General features: G+C 40.7%; 1 protein-coding gene across 3 annotated transcripts in view; it reads right to left on the reverse strand.

The window, feature by feature from the left end:
- DST (dystonin) overlaps positions 1-15,400 on the reverse strand; it is a 1,528,317-nt gene that overhangs the window by 12,279 nt on the left and 1,500,638 nt on the right. Inside the window, exons 99-102 of one of the 3 annotated variants that reach the window (XM_086926448.1) lie at positions 12,797-12,914; positions 1,843-1,911; positions 918-1,117; positions 473-583 (exon numbers count right to left, since the gene is read on the reverse strand). In XM_086926448.1, coding sequence (XP_086782574.1) covers positions 473-583; positions 918-1,117; positions 1,843-1,911; positions 12,797-12,914 — 498 coding nt within the window. Of the gene's footprint in view, positions 1-472; positions 584-917; positions 1,118-1,749; positions 1,912-12,796; positions 12,915-15,400 lie in introns of all 3 variants that reach the window. The other 2 variants (XM_086926449.1, XM_086926451.1) reach the window with 2 other exon arrangements.

A 15,400-nucleotide genomic window follows, 5' to 3' on the forward strand; every position in this document is an offset into this window, starting at 1 on the left:
AGCATGTGTGCTCAACAAACCACTAAGCCCCTATAACCTAATAGAACAACGATTATTTTGTCTTTTCTAGAAAGGTTTCACATCAAGCGGAGCCAATCATGACTCAGAATGCACAAGGGCTATATTGTTCCAGGAGCTCAAGGTGGTCATGTATACATATTTCAAAACTATTGATCACATACAATGAAAAAATAGAACACAAGACAAGGGTCCTCTGGGGTTAATCCATAGACACATTACCATTGGGAGAAACCACATACTGCATCGGACCCATCAATGAAGATTTGGATGTGCAGGAGCAGTGAAAGCAAGAATGTCAGGCAGAAAAAACATGTATTGCATAGAGGCCAACACTGAGGAGTGTATTAGTGCGCAAAAGGTTTTCCAAAGTACTGGAGTGAATTTCTAGAGTTAGTGAAGTGATAGTTGTAGAGCACAGAAGGTTGGACTATAAGCTCTGTCTTTACTATACCTCTGTAGACAGGGCTGGATATTCTGGGGACTCGGGTGTCTTACAGGGTGTTGAGGTTTTGCTGTTTGCCAACCATGGCTTACCATAATTGCGTGCTAAAGGTTGGCCTGTCTGCATGAAATAATTGTAAATCAAAGTATGAGGACAGCAGGTTATGGAAGGTGATTCACCCAAGCAGTGTACAGTAACAACATTTTAAATATAGCAAACTAAAATTAGATATAAGTAAATACAAATAATTACAAGTATGGCTGAACAAAAAATATGATTATAAAATGCATGGTTGGAACGTCATAATGTAAATTAAAAAAATATAATGGAGTTTAAAGCATTTTTAGTATTAAATACATTTGAGCCTTGTTTCTTAATAGAAATGTAATATTTTCCTTGCTTACTAAACGTGTATTATTTAATTGCCTATCATTGCTTTGTGTGTAGGACATACCTTGGGAGTGCTTGTCCCAGGAGTCTGTGATGTTCCAGGTTGCACGTTGGGACAGGACGCTGAATTTGTTCGGTTTGGTGAAGCACCCCTTGATGACGGTCTTGACTTCCTCCCCCTCTGTCTGAAAGCCGCCATGCTCTGACTGCCTCCATCAGGCAACATGAACTTTTCCCGGAGTTCCATGTTCGTTCTTCCTTTAGCTGTAGCAATTACAAAACATGCTTTAAAACCAAACCAACTACACCATACACCTTATAAATATATACAAATTGTATGGTATGCCAACTTAAATACAGCATAACAGCAAGTTATGTGTATTCATTTGAAACCAAATTGTGTTCTTTTTTTTTTTTTTTTGATACAGCAAGTGAATTGGAAACCGTCTGTCAGATAGTGAGAAGGAATAGAACACTACCAAATGTCCTTTGTTGACTTCAATAGACTAGCAATGGTGTGTTAACCAATGAAATTTAGATGCAGAGCAGCTGCTATTGCAAAAATAACAACTTTGAAGAGTAGAAACTATTAAAGAAACTAAAAAGTGCATCTGTACATAGGCCATTGTGAAGAGCCTTTACAGTAACAGCTGCACCTCTCAGTAACATGCAGTAATAAAACATGATGGAAATGAGATCTCTGTTAATGGTGGCACCACACAAGTACACATCAAAACACCACAAACACAAATATATAAAAGTACCACACTCCGAAAGGAACAAGATGGGAAAGAGCAATGATAATTGGTTTCAACTTGTGCATGAATCAACAAGCATGTGCCTTAACATCAAGACTAAGGTGAAGAAAACGAAGCCATGCGAAGTAAAATAATCACCCAGCGGAAAAAAGATACATTCTGGAGCAGGAGAAAGCGAGGTAGTGAAAGCGAGAGACTGAGCAGGCCGGACAAAGAGAGACGTTTGCCAACCTATAAGAGGCTGAGTGGTAATCGAAGAATTGGATTCTGAACGTAACATTTTACTTCCATGATGATGAACTAGAAAAGAATGACAGAATAGCAGTCAGATTAAAGAGAAAGAGAAGGAATACCATAAGGAGAAGAAGGAAAGAAAGCAGAGCAAAATGTATTAGAGCATTGCTTGAAGTAAGGGGATAACAGGCTAAAAGATGTATGTAATTGGTTAATCAGGTTCCCTCCATTAATTATTTAATACAACAGAAATAATCCCTAAATGATTGGAGACGATGTTGTATTTATGTTGCAGTACAAATATCATCATATAGCAAGGTATGAATATAAATCAATGTAAATCTAAACATTTGTCGGAACTAGAAAAAACGGGAAGTGTTTACTGCTTTCAGGTTTTGAATTACGTTGAAAACAATAAGTAGGATTTGCCGATTAAGGTAACAAAACTATGAGGCCATTGAATGGATCGAAGCAGTTTCACTGTTGCCACCAATAACTTCACTGCGGTACTTCTTGATCAATACTAGGGGCCTTATTTAGAGTTTGGCAGAAAGGATACTCCATCACAAATATGGCTTATAACCTGTGTACCATATTTTAAGTGCATTGACACCTATAAATTGTAATAAGAGGTCAGGCTACCACACATTTCTGACAGAGTGCCCTGTCTGCCAGACTCTAAACAAGGCACCAGGTTTGCAAGGATAGTTGAATGGAAAAACAGTGGACTCAATGGCATCTTTCAAGCCTTACTTAAGTTGAATGTACATGTCACACTATTGAATCTCTAGGTCATAAAATTGTATCAACAAAATTGTCATGCTTCTGGCTATCACTAGGAATGAGTTAATGCTTCCATATTGCAACATTTCGCAAACATATAGCACCTAACACCTACTGTGTAAATGTTCTATCCCAGCACTAACCCATACATCCATGATCATGATGTGAAGAAGGGCACATTAGGTATATGTGTGCTTGTTTATGAAGATCATGACATTTAGGTGATGTTGCAGTTCTGTGGAGAATAAGGTGCTTTCAATCACTGATGCATTGCAGGAGGTAAGGTCTTGCCAACACCACAATCTGATGAAAACAACAAGTTTGTTACTTTCAGCCTCAGAAGTGACAAAAAGAGCCACATATATGTGGCACTTCTGCGAGCTGGCATAAGTTTCTTTCTTGACTTTGTCCACAAACTCGGACGCAGCGCCAACTGCTAATAAGAGGTTTGGTGTGCACATGCCTGGGGACCTTTTCATAATGGAACAGAGACAATTCCAGGAAGGAGGGAAAGCAATAAGGAATGTGCAGTCAGATAGACTATTCACCAGTAGCAGGATTACCAAAGGTAAGTAATTTGTCTTCTGATGAATACTTCTAACCTCAGATTCCTCAGCTTTTGAACAGATACCTAAGCAGTACCTCCCAAGATGGTGGGACTATGGAATGGTTTGGATTAAAAAATCTTGCTGGACTGTTTGGACGAAATGCCCTTCCTGTCAACCTAACTGTCAACGCAGCAATGCTTCATTAATGCGTGTGCTAATGTCCATGTTGCAGCTCACATATATCTAGAGCAAGCACTCGGAGTGCCAATGCACTGGTAGTAGACTTAGCCCTGGTGGAATGGGTCCACATTACTTCTGAAGGCTGAATACTTAGCATATCTTAAAGCAGAAAACGTTCCACCTTGATGAAGTTCTTTTCTGCACTGCCTTGCCTTTCTTTAGACCAGAGAATCCCACAAAAAGCTAATTGTCCACCCGAAGTTCTTTAGTGTGATCAATTTAAAAAGCCCACTTTGGGGCCCAACCAATGAAGTGAAGTCTCTCCTCCTCCTTCAAGTGGAGAGGCAGGGCAGAGAATGCTGGGAAGGTGATGGACTGCCCAACATGAAAAGGAGTCACAACTTTTGGCAAAACGGCTGCCCTCCTTCTTAACACCAGTTTATCTGAAGACAAAAGTGGTGTTATATGGCTGAACAGAGAGAGCTTGGAGACTCCTCATGTAGTGAGTAGAAGTTATTGCATCATGGAATATATGACCTGATTCACAAAGGTAAGCTTACACTTTTGTGAAAGTTTATGATTTTTTGCACTTCACAAAGCAATTTTGCCACCAGTATCTTTACAACTGTGGAGTCTCCGCACTCATGACGGAGACTCAGCACATATAAAGGTAGGTAGTCATAAATATACTATTCATATAATTCCTTTGCGAATTGCAAAAAATTGTAAACGTACACAAAAGTATAAGTTTACCTCTATGAATCAGGCCGATAGTCTCCAAAGTCTAGAGGTGAAGTGGACAGCTGTGCATCGGCTGCAGATTCTAAGCCTATTTAACACCACACTCGCTGCACGTTCAACAGGCTTCAAGTAAAAGTACGCAAAGAAACCTGCATTCGACCATTCTATGCTCCAAAATTTTTCTCCAAATACCCTGCTGCCTGAAAATCTTTGCGTGCCATAGCCCCTCAAGCGGAATGTGTTACAGATCAATCAGGTCCACACCAGCCTCATCCATCAACCAAATCACTCATCTAGCAATTGTTGCAAGTACTAGGGGCATATGAGGCATCCCATCGACGAAGGTAACTAATGGATACCATCCAACTGAAATTCAATCATCCTGTTCTCTAATCTTAAAAAACACTCAACTACCCAAAACTTTGAATTTTCCTTAAACCTTTGATTAAAAAAATATGGAGCTCAACTTGTGATACTTATGTGGATTTATTCATGAAACCGCGCAGTCTCAAACAGATCTGAGGGTGGTTCTGTCCCTTGATGCCAAGATGGTGTTTCATAGCGTTCAATGGAACTATATGTTTGCCACTCTGACACTTTTGGGCTCTGGCCCGAAATTTTGTGGCTGGGTCTCTACCAGGAAACTCTTGATATGGTGAGGGTCAATGGAGTCATCTCTAGAGTTTTTGCCCTGCTGAGGTGCACTAGGCAGCACCGCCCTCTCTCCCCCATGATATTTGCTCAGGTCATCGAATAGCTTGTGGCCTGGCTCCGGCAGAAACCACTGCTGCAGGGGGTGCAGTAGGGAGTGGGTGGAACGTAGCTCACTTTATGCTGAAAACATATTGCTCTACCTAACCAATCCGACCCTGTTGTGCATAGACACTATCCTACATATTTTTGGCAGCTATTTTGGCTATTGAATCAGCTGAACAAAGTGGCTGGTCTTCCCCCAGTCGTGCACAGCACATTTGGTGAGGGCAGGTTTCTATACTTGGGGATACAAATTAACTGTGACCCCCATGAATTTCTATGCAAATACCTTCTCCAACAACTGGAGAGGCTGAGAGGGGATTTCACACATCGAGGTACTCTGCTGCTATCACTGATGAACAGAGCAGCACTATACAATATAATGACACATCTTATTTATGTGCTCCAAAGCACACCCTATAGGGTCCTACAAGATTTCTTTCTGAAAACTGAGCATGAAGTCTGCACACGGTTGTGGAAGGGATGATCGCTGCACATTGTGCTATCCAAACTTTAGAGGGGGGTATATGATGGCGGGCTAGTGGTTCCAGACATAGACAAATATTATTGGGCAATCTAGCTGCTTGTGGTCAGTGATTGTGTCTTCCAGGCCGCCAAGAGACGGCATGTAGAGTGGTCAGAGATGTTATGGGTCTTTGAGGCAACAAAGCAATCCTCTACTGGAGGAGGAGAAAGCAAGAGCTGCGCTCCACACCCAGACAGTAGTTAGGATATGGAAAAAGGCCACAAAGTTTTTGGGCTAGAATGGCAGACTCACCAGCATGACACCGAGGTGGGACAGTGACTAGGTGTACGAGATGGGTGGACTGAAGGGCTTCTCAAGCTGGGAACTAATAGGAATTAAACACTTGGGTGATGTCTGGCGGGATCAGGCCTTCATATCATTCGAGACTCTGAGCAAGGTATCGAAGCTGGAGGATGCAGAAAGATATAAGTATCTGCTAATGGGGCACACCCCGAGAATACACATTCTAGAAGGAGAGCAACTACAGGAGGCTTCACCTCTGGAGAATCATCCCCTTAAGGAACACATTCCTGGCAAGGCGATTTCAACTAGTTGGTCAACATTTTCCCTGATCCGTTATCCATGCTAACGGAAGCCTGGTTGGGAGATTTCGGCGACTTAGAGGACGATGTCTGGGTGGAAGCAATTCAGAGTCCAAGTGCGATAGCAATATGGGATGTTTCACTTAGTTCAGCTAAGAATTATACATCGATCCTACTACTCAAGGTCCTTGTTAGACAAAATTGGGAGGGCACCCACATTGACATGCCTCTGAGGGTGCAGACATGAGGGTAAATGTATTCATGTTTTGTGGGAATGCCAGATGATACAAGAGTATTGGAGGGGGGCCACGGGGGTCATGTCACGAGTATTTTCACTTGCAATCTCACTGGATGCAAAGTAGCTCCTACTAGTGGTGTCAGGAGACTAGCTTTGGCCTAAATATCAGATAATTTGGTGCTAGTGAGCGGAAAAGGTGGTTATCAAAGCAGGGACTGCCCTAAGAAGTGGGAGAAGTTTTAGGGAGGCAGGTCTATAGGGGGACTGACAGGTGGGGAGTGCATTCTAGGGTCAGGCGATATGCTATGCTGGATGGAAGGTGGAAGCCTGCTGTATAAAGCATGATGGGCTGTAAAAGCACCACTATTCTTATAATCTATGTCTATTTTGACCCTGCTGACCATTCTTAACTGCCATGTATGTAGCACGACATTTGACAATGCCATGCCTGCAAACACCGTATGATGAGCATGGTTTAAATAAAAAGTTTTTAAAGAAAAATAAATATATATATATATACACACACAGAACTCTTTGTCCATCATGACATTAGAAGCATCGCTCCACCAGAAGAAACAAACTTGTTATCTATATCCAATGCACAAACATCTGATGCTCTCCTAAATCAGAGAAGACATAACAATGATGCTAACTTACATGACAACTGTAGCAAAATTAAAAAGTTATTCTTATGACACTTAAAAAAAAGCTTAACATTTTTATTTACATCTCACATAGTTGTACTTTAAAACTGTCTCTCTTCTTAGCCTAATGCCCTTCACAACCCTACAAACAAAAGGATAACATTCGACTGAACTTTCATTTACCTAACTGTGGCCACAAGCCACACCTGACCTGTAGCAGTTAATCATCACAAAAATCTTTAGAACAAAGTTCAGAAAGAAAATTGAGAACTCTACCACAGATGTTTGCATTGCATTCAAATCCACTGCTAAGCACCAATGCAACCAACAACATTCTCCCTGGTATCTCTTCCTAGTTGTTGCAACTTGCCTGCGGCCCTCAGCTTGATCATTCCTACTGAGGGAAGAAACCACCTCAACTCTGTAGCTGATAGTGAGATTCCATAAGCACCACCTTCCCTGATCCTTGCAAAAACACCATTCATCTAAAAACTCTACTCATTGAATGCTGAGCCTTATCAAGAGCTATGACTATAGAAACCTACTTGCCAATGTTTTTGACAATTCCTTCCACAAATAGGAGACCCTTTAGTCCTCACTGCCTTCTTTTTTTCTTTCAGCTTAATCAGCTAATGCTGGGCTAATACACTTTAAAACAGCTTTCCTCCTCTCGGCCAAAAGAGCCGATTTGGCACATCACTAAAAACATATTGCTCTTTGGCTCCAGCCTTCCAGGAGTGCTATGTGAACTTGCATTCATTTACATTGTGGCCTCTCAGCCATATCAATAATCCTAGACAAAATGTTGGGGGATCATTACATACTGGTTAAGTGCCCTATTTCTAGATTTGACAATGTCATGTGAAACTTTTAAATGCTGAAGGTAGTGGTAAATAAAGGGTTGCATGCATGATGATAGCCTCTGGGCTTGCAGTAAAATCTAAAGAGCATAGTAAATGTTTCTCTTCAATCTTGAATATGGGCACTCACTAAACATATACCTACATGAAACTTTGGTTTAGTATGTTTTTCTTTTTTTAAAAAGTGGTGATAGATCATGTCCACTGGAACCTGGCAGTGGGGTATGGTTGACATACAGCAAGTTTGGCTTTCAAACTTTAAGACACTGCCAGACACAACTTCAAATGGATGAAGAACAGCTGCCTACAACTAAACACCAACAAGACAGAATTACTCATCATGTGCCCAAACCCCGACATCTGGAACAACACCTGGTGGCCCTCCATCCTCAGAAACCCGCCCACCCCCACGGACCACTCACACGACCTGGGAATCTTCTTAGACTCCGAGCTCAAAATGGACCGCCAGATCAACTCAGTCTCAGCCTCCTGCTTCCTCACCCTCCACTTCCTACGTTAGATGTTCTAATGGATCCCCCTCGAACACAGACAGACCGTCTCTCACGCCCTGGTCACCAGCAGACTCGACTACGGTAACACACTCTATGTCGGCATAAACAGAAACCTCACCCACAAGCTACAAAACATCCAGAATGCCGCGGTAAGACTGGTCCTCAACCTGCCAAAACACTGCCACATCTATCGGCACCTGCGCACACTCCACTGGCTCCCCCTCGAGACAAGAGTCACTTTCAAGATACTCATAAGGTCTTCCACGATACCGGACCAGCATACCCGAACAGCGGACTCAAATTCCATGCACCCCAAAGGACCCTACGATCAGCCCAGCTCTCCTACGCCGTGGTCCCACGCACCAGTAAAACCATATCGGGAGGCCACTCCTTCTCCTTCCTCGTGGCCAAAGCCTGGAATGCCCTTCCGCTCCACCTCAGACAGACAACATCGCTTCCCATCTTCGTAAGGAACCTCAAAACCTGTCTCTTCGACGGCCCCCCTTCTTGATGGACTGGAGCCTACACCCCCAACGCCTTGAGACCCTTACGGGTGAGTAGTCACGCTTAACAGACGCCTGATTGATTGTTTGATGGGAAACCTGGAGATGTCAAAGGTTATGAAATGCCCATATATGATGCAGCAATGTATCAAGAAGACCTGGTACATGTCAAAGCCTTAAAGCAAATACCCTGCTTCAGTTCTTCATTAGCCCTGAGCTAGTAACATTCAGCCACTCTTGCCTTAGCCCGACTTGAAGACAAACCTCTTAATTTAACTTAACCTTCTGGAATGACATATGCTTCTAGTTGGGACTGTCTCAGTCTTCCCTATTCAAACCTTAAGGAAGGAACTCTCTTCCTATTAACCCCTCCTCAACACATCCAAAATCTAGACTAATTATCCATCTGCCCTGCACACACCAGCTCCTCTGCACTGTTGTTACCCAACCCATCCCATCACATCCCATTATAATGTATTGCATATACCACCACCTCTTAAAAACTGTAATCCATGCACCTGTAACCAGCACAAGGCAGCACGTACTAGTCTAAAATTATGTATAAAGCATTTCACTGCCCGACAGAGCAAGGACTGAGCTTTATAGTCATAAATGAATTACAATAAAAGAAAACAATGTGAAACTACAAGCAGTGCAGAACCGAGCCATTCATATAATGTATGAGTTATTTGTCTCCCATCATTTGTTTGGTGTTAGGAACAATTTCAAGTGACCAAAAATGAACAAATAGAGTGCTTATTAACTAACAATTTCCAAGTATAATAAATGGTTACATACAAACACTTAAATGTGGCACTACCTTGAACTTGACTAAACTTCAGAAATAAGAAACAGGAGAAGGTGGAGCCTCTTAAAGTTCGTAATCCTTCTGTCAAAGGACTGTATGTCTGTGTACTGTTTACATCTTTTAAAAGTTTGTTATTAATAGGCTAATCAGTTTGCACAGTATTTTTTCTCTCCATTCATTTCAGTCTTTATTTAATGGGACACTTTAGGATATTTACAAATCTATTCTACACCTCATTTTTGTATATGCCTCTTTTTTGAGGGTAAGTGGTAGATGGATGTATCTCAGATTATGATGGTTTGCACTGTTCTATGTCTTCGCAACTGTCAAACCTCCTCTTGGAATGCAACAGAAGGTGAATTATAAAATTGAAAAATGTACAACCAATCAAATAGCTGAATTGCAGCTATCTATTTTAATGGGGTTTTTTTCTCCTCAATTCAAATATATTCTCTCTTAGATGTGAAGTCTCGGGAACTACAGCTGAAGCAGGCAGATGTATTTTGTATATATCGATATGGAAAGATTGTGTAGGACTATGCAGGGCACAAAGGGTAGATGGAAGTGGACCCTGCTACTAGCTTATGCTATGAACAACAATCAGCTTCACAGCTATTGAAAATCCAGTGGGATCCGATGCATGATACCAATTACTCCATCTCGCAGACAGAAGATTATGAGAAAGTTGCTTCTTCCTCAACATGGTCTATCTCATCCTTCAGGGAAAAGAGCAAGATGCCATACCAACAGATGTTGTGGTTTTCCAGCTAGTCACCTAGGAGGAGGGCGACTTGATGTTATGAAAGTTCAGCTGTAGCTCAACAATCTTCATTTGTCACATGGTAGACTCTAAGGCTGTACTCTTCATGAGTAATATTATGATTTCTTCTGGCCAGGATGATATTGTTGTGTGGTACTCCTTTATGTCACTTAATAATAAGGAAGCCATTATCCTTCTTGACTTTCATGCTACCATCGTCCTTCAAGGTACTGAGATGGACAAAGTATCCATATTTAATATATTTGTATTGTTTTGTCACAATCTGATTCTGGTATAGAAGCAAATTCATTGGTAAAACTAATCCTCATCTCAACTCGAACACATCTCCAACCTGCAATCTTGTTATGTCAAATCAAAACAATTCGGACCAAATGTAAAATTGTTTTTACTGATTGCAATACCTCCAATTTGCTAAATCAAAGGGTTTTCGACCAGTAAAAAGCTTTTTCTCATAAACTAAACCTATTGAGCAATTCAGAAAAGTTTTTCCTTATAGCTAAATGGGTTTAGAAATGATTAATAATTTGCGATTTGGAAGGGGTGGCTTGGGGCGTCCCTTCCAAATTGCAAATCAGTGACCTATATATCAACGGGTTGCTGCCAAAATTCCAGTTACAAACCACTAACCAGTTGCTTACTTCGAAGGTGGGGTGGTGACAGATTTGCAAATTAAAAGGGGCTGCCTTTAGACCCTTTTCTTCTTGGGGATCATGGTGGCAGGTTCAGGGCGACTAGGCAGCGGTCTAAGGGGCCAGAATATGCTTTCATTTAGGGTTTTACAAAATAGAAAATATTTATTTAAAGCAACCACGCTTCCTTAAAGAAAACTGGACTGCTTTAAGAAAACATCCATTCTGACATACTTTCACAGGGATGATTTACAAGCCACGATCCCTTTAAAGGGAGCCAATTATAGAGCGATGCAAGCTATGACATGCCTAATGAATAGTACTTAGGGAGGTCCTTTGGCATCCCCATATATTCATATATATATTCATTTCTTTGCAAACCAACCTATTCTTACATAGGTCAGCTCACAAACTAAATTAACCGTAAAAAGTCGGTGAACAATGTGCAACCTCTTTTTACAAACATCACAATATTACTATCTTTTATCTGCTTTTAACATAGAATTACCTGGATTGCTATCAGGCTAATTCTCAAACTTGTTGTCTAAATGCAGAATTTATCTATGAAAATAAAATGGTTATTCCCAGCTCTAGACAGGATTCTGAATGGACCTTATCTCCCTTACTGATGTTTCTATTTGGGTAAGTGTAGGAAACCTAAGAGAAAAATAGACAAAGCGTGTGAGGTAAGGAGAGTAGCTTTTGGAATTCCCACAAAAATGGAATTTGTGAGATTCACAATGGTTTTTGCAAGCTGTGTGCTACACCAGCTACAAATTCCTTTAAATACATAAGAAAAAGGAGAAGGAATTAGTTTAAGGGAAGATGTTGGTCCAAGTGGAAAAATATTTTCAATGTGTAGAAAAAACAGGAAAGCATACACTGCACAGGCACTGCTCTGCCAATCGTTATATATGTAGACTTTCCATGGTGGACAATTACAAACCACGCCGCTTTGACCAATCCTGGCACTTTTATCATGCTGGATAATAATATTCCCAGCATGAGAGTAGCGTTTGGATTGGCATCTGGGAGCCTGAGCAATGTGCACCAGCTCGTGGGCTACCCTCGGGAATAGGGGCAGGAGCAAGGAGGCGGCCGGCAGCGGCAGGTAGGTAGTACTCATATTTTTTTTCATTATTTCGTTAGTGCTTTTTTTGTCTTTTCCCCACACTGCCCCACCACTGGGCATTGAGAGCAGCCACCACTGCATGTTTGTGTTTTTTACCACCTCTAAAGAAATGTATAAAACAATTCTGAAATGATTGAGCCTATTAGCTACCAGTCATTGCAAAATTTCAATGTCTCCAAAAACAAGACTTCCTTATTCATGATTATTTCTCATTTCATTCCACGAGAGCGAGATATAAGGACATATTCCTAAAGAAAGTCAATAGATACGGAAAAATTCCAACTGTTGCACGTAAATCTAGCTGGTGAGTCGCACAGCTAGTTTTGTATGCAGAAATGTCCTCCATGCATGTGTCAGTTATTCAAATTATGCAGAACTTCTCTTTACACAAATAGATATACATAAATGAATATACCCAGGGATCAGTAGGGGAAAAAGATTCACTCACATCTGTAATGCATTTACCACACTCGCTCCAACATAACACCTTACTGATCCAAGTGTAACTAGTCTAGAAGGTTTGGGAAAATGCACCATATTCAATATATACAATGGAAGCCAGATTGCAACAATCCTCCAGAGCTGTCACAGGATACTCAAGAATAAGAACATTCAGGCATCTGATCTTGATTCTCTTGGGGTTTTGGTTAAGTATATAAATGCACCTCTTGCGGAAAACATAGCACCAGATTGGTTCTTGTAACTTTAAAATGTGCCACTTATATGCCCAGTGCTGCAACGAGACAACAATTTAGGACTCATTCTGCTTACCTCGACATGGATCATTTTTTACTAAGAACTCATCGAGTGCCATCCACCCGCCTCCGACACGAACCATGACTGTACTTCGTAAAATGCGGACAAGCCGAAGCTGCTGGGAGTCACCAAACTGCACAAAAAAAAACAAAGAATGGCAGGGATTTATGTTCCTCTTTTAATGTGCACCTCAGTTTTTGTAACAGGTCAAATTGTAAATATTTACCAGTATACCAATTTATAATTTTTATGTTTGTCAACCAAACAGACCAAAAATACTGCTTTTTGAAGGTTCAAGCTAGTAAAATTTTGTGGGGCATATTAATAAAAGTAAACTTGGCTTTAAACTCAAATTTACCACAGCTACATCTGCCAGGAATTTACAAAGTGATTCTTGGTAGGCGTAAGGCATTTAGGAGTGTAGAAATCCTCACACCTGTAAAACCCACTCAAGGGGTAGGACTGCAAGGCATTCCTGAGTATTCAAAGGCATAATTAGTCTTGGAAGTTTGGGAAGCCCACATACAAGTACAGTTGTGGACATTCACAAATCTACGATCATTCTCCTGTCCAGCTTGGAAGTGCTGGTGTAAATACACTTTCTATAGGGTGGGAAGGGAAATAGGTTCTTCATGAGTGAAATAGCTTACCTTTGGAGAAAAAAATAAACAAAGAAAATAAATGTGTATTTTTATGTGGAACTAATAAAATCCCCTGTGTGAAGTTTGGATTCCTTGAGCTGTTCATTACTTCTGAAACTGAGTAAAACTCTTCTCGGACTTATAATTTAAAAACTCAAGTTAAGTTTTACTAGTTTTTGAGAATAGCCCCCATTGCTTCAGAGTAAAAAAATTATTTAATAAGAAAGTAATCCAATTTCACATTTTTTCAATACAAAGTAAAGCTTATTGAAATCTGGCAGAACTAGAAAAATTATATTTTTGTAACTCAAAGGTATGCACGGTTTATTAATTGACATAAAAATGGAATTACTTTCTGGATGGAGACTTACAAGCAGCGTGGCATGTTATGCATCAAATGCACCATGCACCTAAACATTTGAATACCCATAGCGTGGCTCAAGCTTTTGCATGTTTGTGAAAAGTGATTTAATGATGATCAGACAAGTGGGTGAAAAAGAAAGAAGGAACATTACTTGCAGATATCAAATAACAAGGAACTGTGAGAGATAGTTAAATCAGATTACCCCATTCCAAGAGGGTCCTCCCAAGAAGTTCCTGGCACTACTGGATTGGCTCACTAATTGTGTCATTTTATTCAATATGCCTAAAGCAGCCATAATATTGAGTGATGTATCCATTTAAAACTTTCTACAATTCATGTTAAATCATAAATGATTTAGCGTCATGAAAACCAAATTGGACATGAGAGCATTATCTATGGGAACAATAACAGTGGGACAATTGTTAGAATTGTTCAGGTGCGTGAGAAACCTTTTAGGCAGAGATTGCCAGACTACACGTAGGGCACCAAATGTCATAGATTTGCAAAGATAATTGATTCCCAAGGTTTCACTTGGCAAGTCATCCTAAAGCTCCAATACACTGTCTCACGGATTAATGTAGCATTACATTTCAAATTTGATCTTAATAATCCAGCTAACCTTCCCAGGGTAGAAGGAAAACTGCAACCGTTAACTTAATTAAAAACAAATAAAAACCAAATCTCCACCAGTGTGTCACTCATGGACTATTGGAGTTCACAACCTGGGCTCCTTTGGGTTACCTATCAGCCCCAGAGCTTTCCAATGAGCCCAGATCCATCATTCGTAAAGAAGCAGTGAAATCAGTCATTTGTGCAATATCCTGCTTCTTCATACCCGCCAAGATCGGCAACAAAATGATTGCCTGGCATTCTGAGGCACAATGATTGAGGACTGGGTTGTCATATAGGGGTCACCAGGGGTTGCACCCTTGTATTTGAAAAGTAAGCATTTTATTTTCTTCTGTCAGATCATAAAGTCATTTGTTATTTTTATAATTATAGCTCAACAGGGTCAAATTTCATGTGATTTAATTAGCAGGGGGCAAACAGTGCACGGTTTTAATTTTAATGTGCATGTGATGTGGGTGAAAATTGGCAGTGCATTTTCAATGACATTCTACCCATTTCTTTTTTTTTTTAATTTTCCTTAGTGTGACACCCTACATGGGACATGTATGCCCATATGTTGGTCATGTGCTCACTGTACTATAGCACTGAAGCTATAGTTCAATAACAGGACTCAAATAGGCAGAAACCAGTCTGGAGTTGGTTTGGTTCCGGTTCGGAGGGGACCAAGCATGGCAACATGAGCTAGTGCCTGCCTGTGCAAAAAACAATGGACTGGGGTGCAACCCAAGAAATTAGCAGTGACTTAGAAAGTGGTGAAAGTGGTGCTCTCGCATGAGGAAATTTAGCATTACTCAAGTCAAGTTAATTTGCACAGATGGAAAGGTACTGGTGCTTGCAAACTGTCCCTTTTTTGCATCGGTGAATTTTCCAAAAGGAATGTAACCGGGGATTGTTTTGAAATCCCACAACTAGTTTGAGCAAGATCACATTAATTTATGTTTAGCTGTTACGCCAAACTAGATTAAAAACAATTTAGTGCCATCA

This window comes from Lissotriton vulgaris, chromosome 6 (assembly GCF_964263255.1).
Source record: "Lissotriton vulgaris chromosome 6, aLisVul1.2, whole genome shotgun sequence".
Taxonomy (NCBI): domain Eukaryota; kingdom Metazoa; phylum Chordata; class Amphibia; order Caudata; family Salamandridae; genus Lissotriton; species Lissotriton vulgaris.